The sequence below is a fragment of the Triturus cristatus genome, chromosome 12 (assembly GCF_964204655.1).
Source record: "Triturus cristatus chromosome 12, aTriCri1.1, whole genome shotgun sequence".
Classification (NCBI taxonomy): domain Eukaryota; kingdom Metazoa; phylum Chordata; class Amphibia; order Caudata; family Salamandridae; genus Triturus; species Triturus cristatus.
The window spans coordinates 123,686,350-123,708,256 of NC_140595.1; the positions used below are offsets into that span (position 1 = coordinate 123,686,350).

Below are 21,907 nucleotides of genomic sequence, written 5' to 3' on the forward strand. Positions count from 1 at the left end.
TGAAAGGCTGGTCCTGTGTTACTGTCCGATGCGAGTCTTCAGACATCAGAATCACACTGGTTCGCTAAAGGATGCTCAAAGACTGTAGCACAATAATCATTTAGACGCTTCAATTAAAAAAAAAAAAAAAAACCAAAAAAAAAAACATGAATACAAAATCAAAGTCGCAACCATGCCATAGGGGTGGATATGTGACTTCAATCATTAAAAACAGTGCAAGTTTCCAATTTAGACCGGATACCCTGCAAACTAGTCCTACAGTGGACTGGTTCACGGCAAAAGCAACAAAAAAAAACAACAACAAAAACTAAGAGTTTGAGCACTCTGATTAAGAACAAAGACTGAGGAGCTGAAAAGGCAAATGAGATTGGTTCTTACCTGATGAAGCCCCTTCGAGAAATGACCTCTGCATGACAATCATTTACAGTCTCACCCTTCAAACTCAGCTCTTCTCCTTTCACACACCGGTTACCTGCAAACAACATTTTATATTAAACAAAATAGTCCAGGACTATCTGATAATACAGACTAATAAGTCAAGTCTTTACCACCCATCTTGTCCCCAAAGTAACAGAAACATACTTGCCTGTAAATACAGGGTTTCGAGTATCAAGTAAGCATTTTTCAGATGCATACTACAAATCCATTCCTTAATAGCAGATGAAGATCCCCACGATATCTTCACAAATGTCAGTTAACTGAATTTGCAGAGTGCTCCTACACCAGAAATGTATACTTGGATGCACTATTGTAAGAAACTGGCTCTATATATACACACACTGCACCAAAGTGAGGTACAGTGTGAATAGAGTCCCCAAAGGTAGGCAGAGGTTAAAGTTAGATAGAACCTTACTCTCTAATAGTGGTAGCTTGGTCAAGCAGTAAGGCAGTATCAGAGGACAGTGTTGAGCATTTGATGTACCCACTCAGCAAATGAATTCACACACTCAAGAACTGAACTCGAGGCCAATTGTGTTTCTATAAAAATATAACTGTTTATGTTTAGAAACAAGCAAACCTGGTACAGGTAAGCATTAAATACTTTTCAGTAATAAGTTAAAGGATATTGAATATGCTACTTACCAGTATGCATCTGTTCTTGGCATGTAGGGCTGCTGACATTCATATCTGTGCATAGATCGCCGCCTAGTGTTGGGTCCGGATGTTTGCACGTTGTTGTCCTGGAAGAGTCTTCGAAGTATCCTGAGATAGGGGACTCCTCCCCTGGACCACAGTGCGCATGGGCATCCTCTCCATCCTCAGATTGTTTTTCGCCATTGTGGCAGTGATGGAGTAGATCCAGAAAGTGATGACCATGCTATACAGTAATTCTGAGAGCTGCAGCTGCTACAGGCGCCGGGGAGGAGGGTGGGCGATATGAATGTCAGCAGCCCTACATGCCAAGAACAGATGCATACTGGTAAGTAGCATATTCAGTTCGAGGCATGTGGGCTGCTGAATTCATATCTGTGCATAGAATAAATAGCAGTACCTCCTATTAGCGGCGGCCACCAGTGTCAGCTGCAGCGGTCTGAAAAAGAGTTCGGAAAACAGCCTGTCCTACAGCTGCCTGCTGTTTTGAATGTACATCTACACAGTAGTGTTTGGTAAATGTATGTATAGTGGACCATGTGGCTGCTCTACATATTTCCTGTAAAGGAATGTTTCCCAGGAAAGCCATGGACGCCCCTAACTTACGTGTTGAATGGGCTCGTGGGGGAATCGTTAATGTGCGTTTAGCCTTTTGATAGCAAATTTGAATACATTTAACGATCCATCTGGCTATACCTGCTTTGGAAATGGCGTTGCCCTTGTGTTGTGGGGAAAAGGCAACGAAAAGTTGTTTTGTCTTCCTAAAGACTTTAGTTCTGTCTATATAGTACACGAGGGCTCTTTTTACATCTAGTGTATGGAGCATTCTCTGCTACGTTTTGTGGATTTTGGAAGAAAACAGGCAGTTCTATAGTTTGATTCATGTGGAACTGTGATATTACTTTAGGCATGAATTTGGGGTTGGTACGAAGTACGACCCTGTTTGCGTGAACCTGTATGAATGGCTCTTGAATGGTTAGTGCCTGGAGTTCACTAACTCTTCTTAACGAAGTGATTGCCACTAGGAAAGCTACTTTCCAGGTGAGGAATTGTGAGAAAGTGGCTCTGTATATACTGTTCCCTAATAGGTACAGGGTGTACAGAGTCCACAGTCCCCCAGAGGCTGATAGAGGTCAAAGTTAGGTATGACCTTACTCTCAAAAGTGGTAGCTTGGTCGAGCAGTAAGGCAGTACCAGAGGACAGTGTAAAGCATTTATTGTACACACTCAGTCAGCAAATGGTTTCACACACTCAATAACTGAACTCTAGGCCAATGATTTATATATATAAAATATATGCTTGTTTTATTTTTAGAACCACAAAGGGAGTAAAAATATACTTTCTCAGAATGAGAGGTTGAATATAAATACTTTTGTCTTAGGCAATAAATTTGTGTAAACAGTCACAGTTGGTTGCAATAAACAATCCTATTTCCTAAACATAACAATGCATTGAGCTCAATGGTAAATTCAGGTTATTTGTAATAAATTACTTTTCAGATTACTTTTGGAATTCCAGGTCTGGCTCCTAGAACCAGCCTGGGGTCAGTATTCAGAATCAAGTGATGAAAGTCGACTTAATAACTGTAATGATTTTTAAATAATATTTGGCTATTTCAAAAGTTAGCACTTAGAAAATATTTCACAGAAAACATTCAATGGATCTCTATGGCAAGAAATTCAAATTGCAGGTAGAGTACTTTATCGTTACTTTAGTAATCCAGGACTAGGTGCCTAGACCCAGGACTGGGGTCCTTATCAAAAGCAGGTAAGTAATTTCGTTTGCAGAAATGGTACGATTTTAAAAGAATATTTCAAATTTGCAAAAGTAGACACTTAGAAGAAATTTCACAGAAAAGCAGACAATGGTTTCCTATGGGAGAAAAATGAGTTAGAGGTAAGTATAGTTGTGAACACTTTTCAGAGTCAGGGCTGGGCACCAAGATCCAGCACTGGGAGCTCGCCTAGGAGCAGGTGAGTAAATTCGTTTTTGTCACTTGGCTGATTTTTGGTGAATTTTTGCAGTTTTGAAAAGTTCACACTTAGAAGATTTTTGAAGAAAAAGTCAGTCAATGTTACCCTATGAGGAAAACGAAGTTAGCGGTTTAAGGGTAAGTACTCGACTGGTAGAGTTGAAATTCCGGGCATGGACTCAGGGGTCCCCCAGTGTCAGGTAGGTACAGTTGGTTCACCCTCAGCGGTTTCAGGACGGCCGGGTGCAGAGAGAGTTAGGCCCAATGTTATCCTATGAGGGATAGGGGGGCCTTGGTTGGTGGCTGCTGTCTGGCAAGCCACGCGGCTGTGGGAGCTGGGCTCCTGGTCACTTACTCAGGGCAAGTGGGGACGTAGGTTAGTGTAGAGAGTGCACTGCCAGGGCCACTCGGGCGGCTGGGTGCAGGGTGCTTTTGAGCCTTCGGGCGCTCAATGGAAGTCAATGGGAATATTCCGGTTTGGAAAAAGGCTGCAAGCTCGGGGATGAGGATGCTTCAGATGCCACCACCACTTCGAGAGGTAAGTTGGGTAGTTGTAGGTTAGGTGGGTACCCCGGGATTGGGCACAGGGGGCCGCAGGGCGCCGGGTGCAGGGGTGCCTTTTGATGATGTCGGGAATCTTACCCTCTTGTTGATCGCGGTTGGGGTGGCACTCTGTTCTGAGGCTGCAGACTTCTTCCGGAATGTCGAGGGGGGTCCTTGGGTGCCGGACTCGGGGTCACAGTCGCCGTGGGGTCGTCCTCAGGGTCTTTGTTCACTCCGGCACTGGCCAAGCTTGGCTGGTGCAGAGTGTGCTGGGTTCGCGGTTCCGGGCTGCTGCCAGGGGTTAGAGATAGGTTTCTGAGTAGAGCCTCTACTCATGGGAGTCCCAGGGGCTTTAGAGTTCAAAGGTAGCCAGGTCCTCTGGGGTTTTTGAGGTTGCTGGCCACAAGAGATGCCGCGCTGGAGCAGGAGCAGGTTCGAGGGTCGACAGGCCGGTAGGGCTGGGGCCAAAGCAGTTGGTGTCTTCCTCTTTTTAGCAGCTGCAGGGCAGGTCTTTGTTCTTCTTGCTCTTCTTGTAGTTTCGAATCTGGGATCTGGGGAAGGAAGGTTCAGGGGGCCCCTAAATACTAGATTTAGGGGCGTTACAGGTAGGTGAAGGCCAGGGACCAATGGGTCCTTGTCCTGGGGTGGGTACACCCCCTATCCTGCCTCTCTCCTGTGGGAGGAGGGCAGTAGCCTAATCCTGATAGGGTAGGGCCTCCCATCTTCAAGATGGCAAGAGCCCGGAGATGTGCTTCACCTCGCCTCCCCCAACCTGAGGGGTGGGGTGGGCAGGCTGGCACATCCCCTGTCCTTGTATGGGGTTTCCGGCCAAGCTTCCCGCCAGAGTGGGGGGTTGCAGTGGCCTGGGGAAACTCCAAATGGCGGCCTGCCTTTGAAGCTTCCCTTTGCTCATCCTGGGGGAGGAGATTTCTCACCTCACCCAGGATGTGCATTGTTGCAGGCCCGGGAGAGCAGGGGCTCTCCCACCCAGGGGTCCAGCAACGTGTCTGCTGTGTGGCAGCCTGGGCAGCCTCAGAGCAGACGTGGATTGTAGGTTAGCTGTAAGGGGGCATCTCTAAGATGCCCTCTGGGGTGCTTAGTACATTAAATCCCACACTGGCATCAGTGTGGGTTTAATGTGCTGAGAAGTTTGATACCAAACTTCCCAGTCTTCAGTGTTGCCATTATGGTGCTGTGGAGTTCGTGTTTGACGAGCTCTCAGCACCGTGTACTTGTAAAAGGCAGCACTGTACTTACAGTGCCCAGGAATGGACCTGGGTACTGTAGGGGCACAGGGCTCCTGCTCCTGTGCCCACACCATAGGCAAAAGGCACCCAGCCAGAGGGGCGGCTGACATATGCCTTGGCAGTATAGGTAATGGGCATGGCACACAGAGATGTGTGCCATGTCGACTCTTTGTTTTGTCCTGCACCCAGACACTCAGCCTGCAAAGGCAGTGTGTGTGTGTAAGGGTACAGGGCCTCTAAGGGTGGCACAATGAGTGCTGCAGCCCTTAGAGAACTTCCCTGGTCACAAGGCCCTGGGTACCTAGGGTACCATTTACCAGGGGCTGACATGTGGCCAGGGTTTGCCAATTGGGAGTTTGTGTGTTTTAAGGAAGGAACATAGGCCCTGGGCACCTGATTGGCAGGAGCCCAGGGCACAACAAGGAAAAGTGCATCAGCTATTAGGCAAAAAAAGGGGGGGTTACTGCAACAGAAACCCACTTTCTCACAGGAATTGAATCTCGCATGAGTGGAGAGGTTCGAAGGGTGGACCCATTAGTCTGGTGAGGACCAGGTTGAGGTTCCACACCGGTGCTGGTGGGTGTCTTGGGGGAATTACTCGTTTAAGTCCCTCCAATAAAGCTTTGATGGCAGGCACTCTGAACAAGGAGAGGTGCTGCCTGTTCTGGAGATAGGCTGCTACTGCAGTCAAATGGATACGGATTGAGGTGTATGCCAGATTGCATCGGTATAGGTGTAGGAGGCAACAGATTATATTTTGAATGGATGCGTCTAGCGGGTTAATGTCATTGTTGTTGCAGTAGATGACAAACCTTTTCCATTTAGCTGCATAGCAGGCTCTGGTAGTGGGTCTCCTGGCCTCCTTAATGATCTCCATACAGTCAGGTGGCAGGTTTAGGTAGCCAAACTCTAAGACTTCAAGAGCCAGATTGCCAGGTTCAGCTGTTGCGGATCTGGGTGCTGAATTTCGCCATGGTTCTGCGTTAAGAGTGCAGGTTTGATCCGCAGCCTTTGATGCGGCTCCACGGAAAGTTCTAGAAAGGTGGTGTACCATGGCTGGCGCGCCCATGTGGGAGCAACTAGGATGAGCGTCAGTGAGTGCTGTCGCAGTTTGCGTGCCAACAGCGGTATCAATGGCACTGGGGGAAAAGCGTACGCAGATCTGCCGGACCAGTTCATCCATATCGCATTGCCCTGCGACTGTGGATGTGGGAACCTGGCGGCAAAGCTTTGGCATTTTGAGTTTTCCCATGTGGCGAATAGGTCTATCTCTGGATGACCCCACTGTTGGAAGTACGGTTGGAGTACTGACGGATGTAGCTCCCACTCGTGCATCTGGTGGCTGTGTCTGCTGAGCAGATCCGCGATCTGGTTGTCCTTGCCGGGGAGGTGTTCCGCCATGAGGAATATGTTGCTCTGAATGGCCCACTTCCACATGCTCTGAGCCAGATGAGACAACTGTGGAGAGTGTGTTCCTCCCTGCTTCTGTATGTAGTACATGGCAGTCATGTTGTCCGTCCGGATCAACACGACTTTGTTGCACAAGTGTACTTTGAATGCCTTCATTGCCAGGAAGATTGCCATCAGTTCCAGAAGGTTGATGTGCATCTTCTTTTGTTGTATTGTCCATAGTCCCTGCACTGTGTAATTGAGTACATGAGCTCCCCATCCCTGGAGAGCCGCGTCCGCCGTCAGTATTATTTGTGGAACAGGCTCTTGGAACGGTCGGCCCTTGCAAAGGTTTTGTGGATTCCACCAATGCAGAGAGTTGTATGCCCGACCACTCACCAACACTAGGTCTTTTAATTGCCCGTGAGCCTGATTCCATTGACGTGCCAAGCACTCCTGAAGCGGGCGCATATGTAGTCTCGCGTGTGGGACTATGAAAATGCAGGAGGCCATCATGCCTATCAACTGCATGAACACTCGCGCAGGAAGGGAGTGTTGCGGTTTGAACTTTAAGATCAGCTTTTGAATGCTGTTGATCCTCACTAAATTTGGCTGAGCTGTGGCTGCCAGAGTGTCTATGGTCGCACCCAGGTACTGTTGTATGTGTGCGGGTTGGAGATGTGATTTTGGGTAATTTAGTGAGAATCCCAGACTGTGAAGAAGGTGAATGGTGAGGGACATGTGGCTGGCACATTGCTGGGCTGACTTTGCCTGAAGAAGCCAGTCGTCCAGGTAAGGGTAGACGTGAATGTGTTGTCTCCGTAGATGTGCAGCCACCGTAGCTAGGCACTTGGTGAAAACTCTGGGTGCTGTCACACCGAAGGGGCGGACTTTGAATTGGTAGTGCTGCCCCTGAATAGTGAACCGGAGATATTTCCTGTGTGACGGGTGTATGGGGATGTGGAAGTACGCATTTTTGAGGTCTAGTGTGGCTAGGAAGTCTCCCTGTCTGAGCAGCGGGAGAACCTGCTGTAGGGTGAGCATATGGAAATGCTCTGACAGAATGTAGTGGTTGAGGGGTCTCAGGTCTAGTATAGGTCTGAGTGACCCGTCCTTCTTTGGTATTAAGAAATAGAGAGTACACCCCTGTCCCTTGCTGGTGGACGGGCACGACCTCTATTGCACCTTTTTGCAGCATACTTAGCACTTCCTGCTGCAATAATGCTAAGTGCTCTGAGGACATAGGACGGTGCTTTGGCGGTATTGTGGGTGGAGTGGAGGTTAATTCGAGACAGTAACCATGTTGGATAACATCCCTGACCCACCTGTCCGTGGTGATGGTATTCCACGTGGACAGGAACCGCTGGAGTCTCCCCCCGACAGGTGTTATGTGGTCGGGGGGGGGGGGAAGGGAGAGGGCGTCACTGTTTGTTTTTGGGGGAGGACCTGGTGTTGCCGTAACCGCGTCCTCTGCCCTTGGTGCTGGAGCCACGATATCCACCTCTGGTGTTATCGTAGGTACTCTGTGTGCCCCCTTTATTGTATGTTTGCTGTGACCCCTGTCCTCTAGCTGCTCCCCTATTTCCGGGGCGACGAAAGGAGCCACTACGAAATGTCTGTGTTTGCAGAGCCCCCATGGACTTTGCAGTGTCTGCGTCCTTTTTTGATCTTTTCTAGGGTGGTGTCAACTTCCGGTCCGAATAAGTAGTCGGGGTTGACAGGCTAATTGAGGATGTTATTTTGAACCTCAGGTTTGTATCCGGAGATTCTTAACCAAGCGTGTCGTCGTAGCATGACGCTGGTGTTTATTGCCCTCGCAGCTGTGTCGGCGGCATCCAGTGCACACTTAATGGATGAGTTTGTGAGAAGTTGTCCCTCTCTGGTGAGGAGCTCCGCTGCCTCTTTGTACTCGTCTGGTAGAGGTTGGAGTAGTGACTCCAACGTGTCATAGTGTGAGCGATCGTAGCGAGCCAGGAGCGCCTGTGTATTGGCAATGCGCCAGATGTTTGCTGCCTGGGCTGCAATCCTTTTTTCGGAGGACTCCGGCACCTTGGACTCCTTGTCCGGGGGAGGAGCATCACCAGTTGTCTGCGAGTGCGCTCGTTTGCGAGCGTTAGCAACCACGATGGAGTCCAGAGGTAACTGGCCTCTAATGTACATAGGGTCCCCTGGCCTCTAATGTACATAGGGTCCCCGGGCGCAGGCTTGTATTTTTTCTCGATCCTGGGGTTTATCACCCGTGCCCTGGTTGTTTCCTTGAAAATGTCCTTTGCTGGCTTGAGGACACCTTTTAACATGGGCAGAGTCTTGACAGTCCTCTCTGAGGAGGCGAAAGTGTCCACTAAGAAATCATCCTCAATTGTGTCCGAGTGGAGTTGCACTCCATGATTGGCCGCGGCACGTTCAATGAGGGCATTGAAGGCAGCAGTGTCCTCTGTGGGAGACGTTTTGGCGCCATAAAGCTGCGTGTCCTGGGTATCTGTAGTGGCACCCGGGTCTGAAGGGTCATCCCAAGCCTGATCTGGGTCCTGCTGCTCCTCAAGATCTATATCCCTGTGGTAGGTGGTGTCATCACCCATGTAATCCTCCATTGCGTCCGTGTCGGAGGGCGTCGGAGAAAAGGACTGGGGATCTGGATAGGAGGTGTGGAGGCGTTCATATAGAACTGGTTCCGATTCTGCTGGCAGTTTTTGCTTTAGAGGGATTCTGTAAGAGTCCAAAGCCTGGTCGGAAGTGATTTTCCGTTTTCGGAGCATGAGCCTGCCGGTGTCGGCGTCGATGAATTGGGACGGTGAAGGCCCAGTAGGAGAGTGTTCAGTAGATGGGGACCTTGTCTGGGTGACACGTGTTCGGATCTCGAATAGTTTTGGCGCTGTGGACGGCGGCAAACCAAAAGTGATGTTGGTTGGTGCCGAAGGTGCCTTTGGAGCCTTTTTCGGCTCGGAGCCCGACGTGGACTGGAGGGCTGCCTGTTCTCGGATACGTTGCAAGGACGCTGCAACTTGTCGCACCGAGAACGCCGACGGTTCTTTGGTGCCGAGTGGTTCTGTAGAGGTAGGCGTGGACTTCTTCGGAGCCACAGGGTCATCGAGTCGAGGAGAGGTAGTAGCGGTCGACGGCGTCGATGACTGGACCGTAGTCGCTGCCTTCGAAGTGGATTCCGATGGAGCGGCCATTTTAACCTTGGTGGTCGGGCCGATTGCTTCGGTGCCGGGGGCCGAGGTGCTTTGGTGGTACCGATGGCCTTCCTTTTTGGATCGGTGCCAACATCCGCTGGAGCGAGTTCGGCGCCGAAATCCCTTTTGGTGCGTTCGGAGCCGATGATTTTGGCTCTCGTCGAATGAGTGGAGGTCTTCGAGCCGACCAGTGCCAGTTTCACTTTCCGTTTCTGTTGAACCGGTGCGACGATTGGTTTCGTTGAAGGGAAACCAGTCTTTTTCGGTAATAATGGCTCTCGCTGGATGTTCGAGGCCGGGCCGAAGAACTGCGGGATTGATCTCGGGTAAGGCCCGAAGGCGATCCCTCGACCGGAGCCGTAGACTGACGCACTTTAATAGCCTCCGTTTGGACGGGTAGGCCCTGCTCTTCACCAGAGCTATCTTCTTCGGCCCCGAAGGCCTCATCGTAGTCCCCTACCCCATCGTCGGGTTCTTCCCTGTGAAAAAGCTCTTCATCTGCGTCTTCCGATGGGGAATCGTGTTCGGAAGCGGGGCTGGAGTGTATGTTTTCCACGCTTTCAACATCTTCGTCCTCGGTGCTGAAGATGTTGGTCGGGGCCGGTGCCGACTGCTGCGCTTCTAATCTCGCCGCTCGTCGATTCCGGAGAGTCTTCTTGGATCGGAACCGGGCACAGGCCATACATTTCGATTCGTCGTGATCCGGAGAGAGGCATTTGTTGTACACCGGGTGGACGTCGATATGTGGATATTTGGCGTGGCAAACAGGACACCGTTTTAATGGGGTCCTCGATTCCATCGTCGATGTAAGGTCGATGGTCGGATTAAACGGATCCAAAAAAAGTTGATAAGGTGCTAAACTAGCAAGTAAGCTGTCGATACCGAGCAGGAACAGTACCGGCGAAAACTAAAGGCCTTTTGGCCTGAAACTAAATTTTCCTAACTTGAGTCAAGATAAGCACATCCGAACCCAATGGCGGAAAAAAACAATCTGAGGATGGAGAGGATGCCCATGCGCACTGTGGTCCAGGGGAGGAGTCACCTATCTCCGGATACTTCGAAGACTCTTCCAGGACAACAACGTGCAAACATCCGGACCCAACACTAGGCGGCGATCTATGCACAGATATGAATTCAGCAGCCCACATGCCTCGAACAGAACAGTTTAAAAATGCAATAGAAATTGTACTTTGATTTACAGGGGAGCAGTAGTATGCAACACTTAACAAATACAGTACATTGAAATGAATAGGTTTTTTCAGTAAATTGCAGGTAAGGAATATGCTACTTACCAGTATGCATCTGTTCTTGGCATGTAGAGCTGCAGAGTTGTACACTTAGCATAGGTCGCCAGCTGGTGTTGGGCCCGGATGTTTGCAGTTTGTTTTTCTTCTTGGACCGTCTTTGGAAGTCACGAGTTTGGTGACTCCTCCTTCGGTCCGTACTGCGCATGGGCTTCGGCTCCATCCTCAGATTGTTTTTCGCCAACAGGGAAATGATGGAGCGTAGTAATAACAGTGAGAAACCCATGTGTGTTGTATCTAAATAAGATGGACTGGAACGGATACAGGTAGCCGGGGAGGCGGGTGGGCGTGTACAACTCTGCAGCTCTACATGCCAAGAACAGATGCATACTGGTAAGTAGCATATTCCGTTCGAGGCATATGAGCTGCAGATTGTACACTTAGCATAGATTATATAGCAGTACCCAACCTTAGCGGCGACTACCGGTATCCGTTGCAGCTGTTTGAAAGAGTGTTTTTAGTACAGCCTGGCCCACCCTAGCTTGCTGCTGGGAATGCACATCTACACAGTAGTGTTTTGTGAATGTGTGCGGTGTAGACCATGTGGCTGCCTTGCATATGTCATCTAAGGGTATATTCCCTAGAAAAGCCATAGAAGCCCCTAACTTTCTTGTAGAGTGGGCTTTAGGGGGAACAGATAATGTTCTCTTTGCCTTCTGATAGCAAATTTGTATGCATTTTACAATCCACCTAGCTATCCCTGATTTTGAGATGGGGTTGCCTTTATGTGGTGGAGAAAAGGAAACGAACAACTGTTTGGTCTTCCTGAAGGGTTGCGTTCTTTGTATGTAATATAGCAACGCTCTTTTCACATCTAGTGTGTGTAAGGCCCTTTCCGCAACAGATTGGGGTTGCGAAAAGAAGACAGGTAATTCCACTGATTGATTGAGGTGGAAGGGGGTAATGACTTTGGGCAGGAACTTCGGATTAGTTCGAAGTATGACCTTGCTGTGATGCATTTGTATGTAAGGTTCCTGTATGGTGAACGCTTGTATTTCACCAACCCTTCTAAGGGAAGTGATAGCTACAAGGAAAGCTGTTTTCCAGGTGAGAAATTGTAGCTCACATTTGTGCATTGGTTCGAAGGGCGGACCCATTAGTCGTGTAAGGACCAAATTTAGATTCCATACAGGGGAGGGTGGTGCCCTGGGAGGAATTACTCGTTTGAGGCCTTCCATGAAGGCTTTAATAGCGGGCACTCTGAAGAGTGACAAATGCTGTCTGTTTTGTAGATAGGCAGCGATCGCTGCTAGGTGTAGGCGTATGGATGAATACGCCAGGTTACACCTGTGAAGATGGAGCAGATAGCATATGATGTGTTGTATGGATGCATCTAGAGGGTTGATTGTATTGTTACGGCAGTACATTACAAATCTTTTCCACTTTGCGGCATAGCATGCTCTAGTGGTAGGACGTCTGGCTTCCATGATGATGTTCATGCAATCAGGGGGAAGGTTAAGGTACCCGAATTCTAAGATTTCAGGAGCCAGATCGCCAGGTTGAGCTGAGCTGGGTCCGGGTGCCTGATTTCTCCATGGTTCTGGGTTAGGAGGCATGGGGAAAGGTGCAGTTTTTGATGTGGTACCACTGATAGTTGTAGTAGCGTGGTGTACCACGGCTGTCTGGCCCACGTCGGAGCTACCAGAATGAGTGTGAGGGAGTGCTGTTGTAGTTTCCTGACCACTAATGGAATTAGTGGGAGAGGTGGAAAGGCGTATGCAAATCTGCCTGACCAGTTCATCCATATCGCATTGCCCTTGGACAATGGGTGTGGGTATCTGGCGGCGAAGCTTGGGCATTTTTTGTTTTCGTGGGTGGCGAAGAGGTCTATTTGAGGATGCCCCCACTGTCGGAAGAATGGGTGAAGAACTTGTGGATGCAGTTCCCATTCGTGTAGTTGTTGAGTCTGTCTGCTGAGCAGATCTGCTATGGTGTTTTGTACGCCTGGAACATGTTGTGCCAGGAGAAAAATGTTTTGGGGAATTGCCCATCTCCATATGCTCTGGGCTAAGCGGGAGAGCTGGGGAGAGTGTGTCCCCCCCTGTTTCTGTATATAATACATCGCAGTCATGTTGTCTGTGCGGATGAGGACTGCTTTGCCTGAAATCTGCTTTTGGAAAGATTTTAGGGCTAGAAAGATCGCCAAAAGCTCCAGATGGTTGATGTGGAGCGTTTTTTGCTGTGGCGTCCATAGACCTTGCATTGTGAGGTGTAAGAGGTGCGCTCCCCAGCCGGAGAGCGATGCGTCCGCTGTTAGAGTCACTTGGGGAACCGGGTCCAGGAACGGCCGTCCCTTGGAAAGGTTTGTGGTGTTCCACCACTGCAGAGAGTGATGTGTGCGGCCGTCCACCAACACCAGATCCGTCAGCTGACCCTGGGCCTGGTTCCACTGTTGTGCTAGGCACTCCTGAAGTGGACGCATGTGGAGTCTTGCATGGGGCACTATGAAGATGCAAGACGCCATCATCCCTATGAGCTTCATAAACACTCTTGCTGGTAGAGAGTGTTGAGGAAGGAATATTTTGCGTAAGGCTAGAATGCTTGTGATTCTGGCTGAGTTTGGATAGGCAATACCTTTTGAGGTGTCTATGGTGGCCCCGAGATATTGCTTTGTGTGAGATGGTATGAGGTGGGACTTTTGGTAGTTCACCGTGAAGCCTAGCTGATGAAGCAGTTGGATGGTGCTGTTTGTATGTTGCACGCATTGGTGGTAGGACGCGGCTTTTATGAGCCAGTCGTCTAAGTAAGGGAAGACGTGAACATGTTGACGTCTGAGGTGTGCTGCTACTACTGCTAGGCATTTGGTAAACACCCGTGGTGCAGTGGTGACCCCGAAGGGGAGAACCTTGAATTGGTAATGTTGCCCGTCCACCACGAACCTGAGGTATTTTCTGTGAGAGGGGTGTATTGGAATGTGAAAGTACGCGTCTTTCAGATCCAGTGTTGTGAGAAAGTCTCCCTGGCAGAGGAGTGGGAGGACTTGTTGTAAGGTGACCATGTGAATGTGGTCTGAATGTATGTAGGCATTTAGAGGCCGGAGATCCAGAATGGGTCTGAGGGTCTCGTCTTTCTTTGGGATTAAGAAATATAGGGAGTAGACCCCTAGATTTCGTTGATTGCCGGGTACCTGCTCTATGGCGTGTTTCTGGAGGAGCGAGAGTACCTCTTGTTTGAGCAGTGTGGAATGCTCTTGGGACATTGGACGGTGCCTTGGTGGGATATTGGGTGGGGTAGATGTTAGCTCGAGGCAGTACCCTGACCGAATGATTTGGGTCACCCATTTGTCCGATGTTATGGACTCCCATACGTGGATAAAATCTTGTAGTCTGCCCCCGACCGGAGTGGAATGGTCTGGGGGGAGCGAAGGGGAGTCATTGTGCGGGTGGGGTGGCAGAACGGGTATTGTTGGTTTTGCCCCTGCCCTTATTGTTGTTGCCTCTGTAACCACCTCTTTGGTTGCCCTTTGAAAAGGTATTTTGAGGAGGGGATTTGTAGGAGGTAGAGGCATTATCGGTGGAGGAGCCTCTACCTGTGCCACGAAAGGACGAGCGTCGAAAGGAACGCTTAGAGGCTTGGGTCTGGAGCGCTCCCATAGACTTCGCTGTGTCTGTATCTTTCTTCATTTTTTCGAGCGCTTCGTCTACCTTTGGGCCAAAGAGTGTTTGCTGGTCAAAGGTGTGATTAAGTATGGATGTCTGGACCTCAGGCTTGAACCCTGATATCCTGAGCCAGGCATGGCGGCGAAGCAGGACACTGGTGTTTATGGCTCTAGAAGCAGTGTCTGCTGCATCGAGGGCACACTTAATGGAGGTGTTTGTGATTAGTTTGCCCTCCTGTATCAGGTCATGAGCTTGGCGTTTGTATTTCTCTGGAAGGTGCTGCATAAGAGCCTCTAATTCATCATAGTGTGCTCTATCATATCGCGCAAGCAGTGCTTGTGTATTTGCAATGCGCCACATGTTTGCAGCCTGGTAGGCGGTGCGTTTACCAGACGCGTCCAGAAGTTTAGATTCCTTGTCTGGTGGTGGGGCATCTCCTGAGGATTGGGAGTTAGCCCGCTTTCTAGCTGTGGAGACAACTAGGGAATCTAGAGGAGCAGGGCCCTTGATGTATGCAGGGTCTGTGGGTGCCGCCTTGTACTTCTTCTCTATTCTAGGGTTTAGTACTCTGGCTCTGACAGGGTCTTTGAATACCTCTGTAGCGTGCTTGGTGACACCCTTAAGCATGGGTAAAATAGCAGTGGAACGATCTTGTAAATCAAATGTATCCAGTAGGAAGTCTTCTTCCACTGGTTCCGTGTGCATGTCCACCCCATGGTAGTGTGCTGCTCTCTGCACTAAATGGTGAAACCCTAAAGAGTCCTCTGGAGGAGACGGCCTTGATGGGTATAGGTCGTCTTGAGGTACATTGGGTACATCAGGGTTATTATAATCCTCCCATGGATCTGGGGTCCCTGGTGGAGTGGGATCCATTGGGGCGTCCCCTGGGTCATTGTCCGGGTCCCCGTCATCCGGGTCTGGGGATGGGGCCGGATCGTAGTGAGGTAAAGGTGGAGGGGGTGGTGGTGGGAGGGGGGGTGGCAGTGGGGAGGGTACTCTAAGGGGAGAAGTAGCTGAGTCCCTCTTTTTGGGTGGAGGAGGAGGAGGAGCCGGAGCCTCAAGGCGACGCTTCTTAGTAATCACAGTCAAAAGGCCAGTCTTTGGATCTCTGGACAAAGTCTTTTGTAAAGGGTCTGGTGTAAACAGAGCCAATGGCGCCGAGTCGTCTGTCGGCACCGGCGATTTCGGAACCGGAGGTTTCGATGTTCTGTGTACGCCCTGCTTTTTGGAGGTCTCCGTGTGTTTCGGCGTCGAATGCTGTTTCGGCGCCGGAGCGTCGGTGCCGACCGATTTCTGTTTGTGTTTGGTCGGCGCCGAGTGTCCAGGCTTCGGCACCGGTGGTTTCGGAGTCGAGCTGGATTTTACAGGCTTCGGTGCAGAGTGGTGTTTATCGGCACCGGGCGTCGGCTGGCTCGATCCCGAGCTGCCGTGAGACTTTGAGTGCTTCGACACCGGGCCCGAAGGTGGGGTGATCGAGGCTTTGGTTTTGCCCAGGCCGGCAGGCGAGGGAGTAACCGGAGTCTCTTTGGTTTTCGGTGCGGGGCTGGGAGGGGGCATTGTACTCACGGCCCGCTGTCCTGGTGTTACGTCCTCCAGGTCGGAGTCGTCGGCCTCGGAAGCGCTGACGATGTCTTCTCCCAGTTCGGTGTGTGTCTGCCCCGAAGCTTCGGCGTCGTCTCCGAAGATGTCCGGTGGAGCTGTCGAGGATGAGTGCGCCATGGTGCGTCGAGCCCTTCGATCTCGGATCGTTTTCTTCGATCGAAAAGACTTGCAGGCGGGGCAGTCTCGAGCCTCGTGTTCCGGAGAGAGGCAAAGGTTACACACCTGATGGAGGTCGGTGTGGGGAAATTTAGACCCACATTTTGGGCACTTTTTAAACGGAGTCCTTTCCATCGGCCGGGACCGGAGTCGCGGAGGGCCTGAAGGCCGGTGTCGATGTACGGGATGGAAAAAGTGCCGCTTCGAGAGATGAAGATGATGAAGGAACTCGAAGAATCGAGGATTTTCCGTCGAGGCTGGAACCGTAGAAGTTCGAAGCCGGAGTACGAAGTATCACATCCGAGCCCGATGGCGGAAAAAAACAATCTGAGGATGGAGCCGAAGCCCATGCGCAGTACGGACCGAAGGAGGAGTCACCAAACTCGTGACTTCCAAAGACGGTCCAAGAAGAAAAACAAACTGCAAACATCCGGGCCCAACACCAGATGGCGACCTATGCTAAGTGTACAATCTGCAGCTCATATGCCTCGAACGTTACTTTTTACGTTACTTTTCTAACTCCGTGCTGGATACCTAGATTCAGCCCTGGAACATTTCCTAGAAACAGGTAAGTAATTAAGTTTTGGTTATTCGCATGATTTTTTTAAAGAATATTTTCAGTTTTCAAAACTCCACACAGAAACGTTTTGAAGCAGTACATTGAAATTATTGGTCTTCTACAATATATTGCAGGTAAGTTACTTTTTACATTACTTTTCCAACTCAGTGCTGGATACCTAGATTCAGCACTGGGACTTTTCCTGCAACCAGGTGAGTAAACACGTTTTGGTAATTTGTGCTATTTTTAAGGAATATTTTTAGATTTCAAAACTCCACACTTGAAAACTTTTTAGCAAGAAAGTGTCAATGTTATCCTATGGAGGAAAACAGGTTAATGGTTCTCAGGTAAGTAATAGACTGTGGGAGTTAAGGTTCTGGGGTTAGACGCAGGGGTCTCCCAGGGTCAGTGATGCAGTTGTTGCACCCTCGGCGGCACTAGGGCAGCCGGGTGCAGAGTGTTGAGGTCCAATGTTATCTAATGGGGAATAGGGGGCCTCGGGTGGGTGGCTGCTGGCAAGCAGGCCACTGGGTTGTGGGAGCGAAGCTCCTAGGGTTAAGCTCAGGGCAAGTTGGGGACCAAAGTAGCACCAAAAGGTGCACCCTCCGCGGTACTAGGCCCGGCCGGGTGCAGGGGGCTGTTTTGAAGTCGGGTGCCCTGTTTTCAATGGAGAACCTGCGGGATAAAGAAACACTGCAGGCTTGGGGACTAGGATCTTCTCTGTTCTACCACCACTTCAAGGGGTACGTTGGGATGTCGTGGGTTGGTTAGGCACCGTTGGCTTGGGCACACAAGGCCATGGGGCGTCAGGTGCAGGGGTGCCTTTTGAGGTCTAATTTTCTTACCCGCTCTGGTCGCAGCGGGGTGGGGGTCCTCTGGATTGAGGCTGCAGGCGTCATCTGGAGGCAGGTCAGGGGTCACCGGATCTCCGGTCAGGATTGCCGGGGGGACCTCCTCATTCAGTTTTTCTGCTCGGACCGGGTTCGGCGGGTGCAGAGTGCACTGGATTCGCGGTCTCTGGCTGGCACCAGAAGCTGCAGTTTAAACACGTCCGGTGTTCACGGGAGAAACAGTCTGGGAAGTGAAGGCAGATAGGCAGGGCCCCCGGGGTTTGTGAGGTTGCTGGCTGCTGGACACGTCGGCATTTCGCAGGAGCAGGTTCGAGGGGAGACAGGCCTGTAGGGCTAGGGCCAAGTCAGTGGGCATCGTCCTCTTGTGAGCTCTGCACGGCTCTTCATCCTTCTTGTAGGTAGGCTGGATCTGAGGAAAGAAGGTTCAGGATGCCCCTAAATACTAAATTTAGGGGCGTTACAGGTAGGTAAAGGGCAGGGACCAAAGGGTCCCTTCCCTGGGGTGGGTACACCCCCTATTCTGCCTCTCTCCAGTGGGAGGGAGGCTGGAGCCTGTCCCTGGTTGACTGAATCCCCCCCCCCCACCCCACCCTCAAGATGGCGGGTACTCAAGGTTGTGCTTCACCTCTCCTCCCCCACCTGAGGGGTGTAGTTGGAAGAGGTGGGCACACCTCTTCCTCAATTTTTTTCCCCGCTGGTTCCCCCTCCCAAAGTGGGGGGTAGAACCAGTGGGGACCAGTTGCTGAAAGCAGCAAATGGTCTGGAGAGGTCTTTGAAGCTTCCCCTTCGTGAACCCTGCCCATCCTGGGGGGAGGAGGCTTGGCACCTCGTCCCAGGATGTGCATTGTTTCAGGCCCCCCAAGAGCAGCAAGCTCTTGACCCAGGAGTCCAGAAACATGTCTGGTGGTGGCAGCCTAAGCAGCCACTCAGCCAGGTCACTAGTAGTTGGTCGAATTTCAGGGGGCATCTCTAAGATGCCCTCTGTTGTGCATTTTACATTAAATCCCATCCTGGCATCAGTGTGAGTTTACTGTGCTGAGAAGTTTGATACCAAACTTCCCAGTCTTCAGTGTAGCCATTATGGGGCTGTGGAGTTCGTAATGACAAACTCCCAGCACCATATACTCTTAATGACAGCACTGCACTTACAGTGCCCAGGAATGGACTTGGGCACTGAAGGGGTACAGGGCTCATGCACCTGTACCTTCAGCACTGGCATAGGGCACCCAGCTAGAGGGGTGACTGATTTATGCCAGGGCAGTGGTTTGTGGGCATGGCACACAGGGATGTGTGCCATGTTGACTTCACTTTGTTCTGCACCAAGACACGCAGCCTGCAAAGGCAGGGTGTGTGTGTGTTTCAGGGTACAGGACCTCAAAGGGTGGCACAACAAGTGCTGCAGCCCTTAGAGGCTTCTCTGGTCACAGTGCCCTGGGTACCTGTGGTACCATTTAGCAGGGGCTGACATGTGGCCAGAGATGCCAATTGGGTTTATTTTGGGGAAAGAACACAGGCCCTGGGAACCTGAATGGCAGGGACCCAGGGCACACCAACAAAAAGTGCATCAGAAGCCAGGCAAAAAGTGGGGGGGGTTACTGCAACAGAAACTCACTTTCCTACAACTATCTAGCACAGAGGTGGTGCAATGTATCAGAAATACTAGGCACCAGTATAGCGATAGCCTATGGATACTTAGAGACATGTGGAGGAAAGTGACCTTTGAAAGGTTCCCGAGCGGCAATCTGAGGCAAAGAATATAATGTTTAAAGAAGCATACCAGAAGAGTGTGGTCCATACTATGGGAGAAGGGTGTGCGCGCAAATAATTTAAATAACACATAGAATTGCCTCATTGAATGGAAACCAAAGATGATGCAACAGGACAGGTTAGATTTGATCTCTGCATCCCTTAATGAATGTTAGATAGACTACAATGTTGAAGATTTTCTGGAGGGGGAAAGAAACAGACACTGAAGAAGGTCTAACTGGACACCATTGCATGCGTCTACCTGACAAGGCACTAGAGCAGAACTGAAAACTAGCATTGAGCAAAGTAACAGTGGGCCTTTTTTAATTATGAAAAGGTGTTGTGAAGCTTTGCTAATGGACCAATACTGGTGATCATTTGGCGGTTGCAATGCAAGAACACATAAGGACACCAAAACAAAGAAACACTGACAGCGGACTCCCCAAGTCACCCAAAAGGTACAATATCGCTACAAACTTATACGTATATATACACACACACACCAAATACAACCTAAGTGGATGAGCAAGCTTTTATACACTCCAGCAAAAAAAACGTGGACTGGTAAGATGTAAGTATTCCTCAGACACAAGGGGCACAGGCAGGTGGAGCAGCAGTGTACATTTGCCTCAGTCAAAGCAAGTTCGAAATCTTCCATCTGTCAATCACAGACACACACACACACACACACACACACACACACACACACACACACACACACACACACACACACCGTTTGAATGCAGTAGCAAATCAGGCTCCCCTTAAACATGGTACTTGCAAGCAGGGAAGGGTATACAGGCAATGCAAGAAAAGGTGCATGCAATTCTTAAGCAAATTTTTCACTAAGGATGTACTACTGCTAACTCCAGAATCTTAAGGTTCAACAACCACATGGAAACATCCATGATCAGCCCAGCCTTAACTCCAGAAAGTGGACTAAACTGAATCTGTGCAGAATTTAGAATGGTCTACGCTGCAGGAAGGAAAGGGAAAGCCAATAAAAGAAACATCACTATGGTCAGTAGAAACCTAAAAGGGTTAGCCAGCATGAAGGAATTTTTAAAATGGGATTTCAAAATGAGATCTTCATAATAAGAATGAAATAAAATACATCAGGCAAACCTTACAAAGACTTCCAACTGAACTGGAAAGAATTCTATAAATACCTACACAACGGTTATGTCCTTATGGAATAGGTGGCAGTAAAGCAAATGCAAGATGTGATTCTGACAGACCGCAGTTGAAATCCTGCTCTCCTGGACATACAAGTCACCTATTAAAGCACTGGATAATTTGATATAATTTAAGAATAAGTGTGTTTACACATGAGATGTGGTGATGTAGTCAGGTGTCACTGCCGGAATAAGATATGATCTGAGCTATGAAGCGTTACAGAATGGAGAGTAGACTATGTCCTAACAGTAGCATTATTACGTACAAGAAGAGATGCGGAGATGTCCTAATACTGCAGCTGCTCGTGGTGGGTTTAATGGGTGTCTGGCAGGGCCCTGTAAGAAAATGGGAGCAACACAGTGGAGCAAAACTCCTTGCCTAGTGCAGTGGTATGGACCAAGGAATGACAGTGACAAAAGGAATCCATGAATGCGGGGCAGTCTGAAAAGCTCAAAATATAGAACACTTGTAAATGTTGCTAACGCATCGAAGTAAAATATCTACAGGGTTGGGTGGATTTCTGAGTGTGAAAGGAGAAGTGAAGGCCACACTGGGCTGGTGTGGAGAAAGGTGTAATGAGAGGTGGAATGGTTTTTCAAACTAACGCTGAAACGTAAACTCAACATGCTGCTAAAGAACAAGTTACTTACCTTCGGTAACGATGTATCTGTAAGAAACATTAGTTAGTTAGATTCCTCACCTTAGAATATCCCCAGGCGTCAGACTGGATCCGGAAGATTTTTCGTCAGCAATACCCCTTGCGCGTCGCTAGGCGTCGTCTGCGGCTCCGCGTCCGTCGTCGGCGTCGTGCGCCGGGATGACGTCGGAGTACTTAGACGCCGCCCTCGCGCGCTGACGTCAGTTCTTGTACATAGCCTTCCGCGCCAGGAACGCAGAGCCATGCAAAGACCGACACTGGTGCCAAAAATAAAATCTAGGGGCCTGAAAAGGATAACCTTAACCCTAGATGTCAGTTCGCAGAACGGGGAGGATGGGAGGGTCGGTGAGGAATCTAACTAACTAATGTTTCTTACAGATACATCGTTACCGAAGGTAAGTAACTTGTTCATCTGAAAGAAACACGTTAGTTAGATTCCTCACCTTAGAATAGATACCCAAGCAATACCATCCCCGGTGGTGGGTCTGCGAACCAAGATCACACCAGAAAGTCCTGGAGGACAGAACGGCCAAAGAAGCCATCCCTCCGGACTTGGCTGTCAAGGCAATAATGCCTGGCAAACGTGTGTAGCGAAGCCCACGTCGCCGCCTGACAGATGTCCTGCAAAGGGACTCCCCGTCCCAAGGCAGTAGTAGCCGCCGTGGCCCGAGTAGAATGGGCGCGCAGCCCAACAGGAGGGTCCTTTTTAGCCAAGGAGTAGCAGATTTTTATACACAAAACGACCCACCGAGAGATGGCACAGCTTTCCCCTTCTTAGCGCCCACGTACCCAACAAAAAGCTGGTCGTCCATCCGGAACTGTTTTGTGCGGTCCAG

General features: G+C 49.9%; 1 protein-coding gene across 3 annotated transcripts in view; it reads right to left on the reverse strand.

Annotated features, from left to right (window-relative positions):
- The window catches only part of ADAR (adenosine deaminase RNA specific), a 144,509-nt gene that overhangs the window by 83,564 nt on the left and 39,038 nt on the right, over positions 1 to 21,907 (reverse strand). For all 3 annotated transcript variants that reach the window (XM_085638567.1, XM_085638568.1, XM_085638569.1), the window contains exon 9: positions 379 to 472. In XM_085638567.1, coding sequence (XP_085494693.1) covers positions 379 to 472 — 94 coding nt within the window. The remainder of the gene's footprint in view (positions 1 to 378; positions 473 to 21,907) is intronic.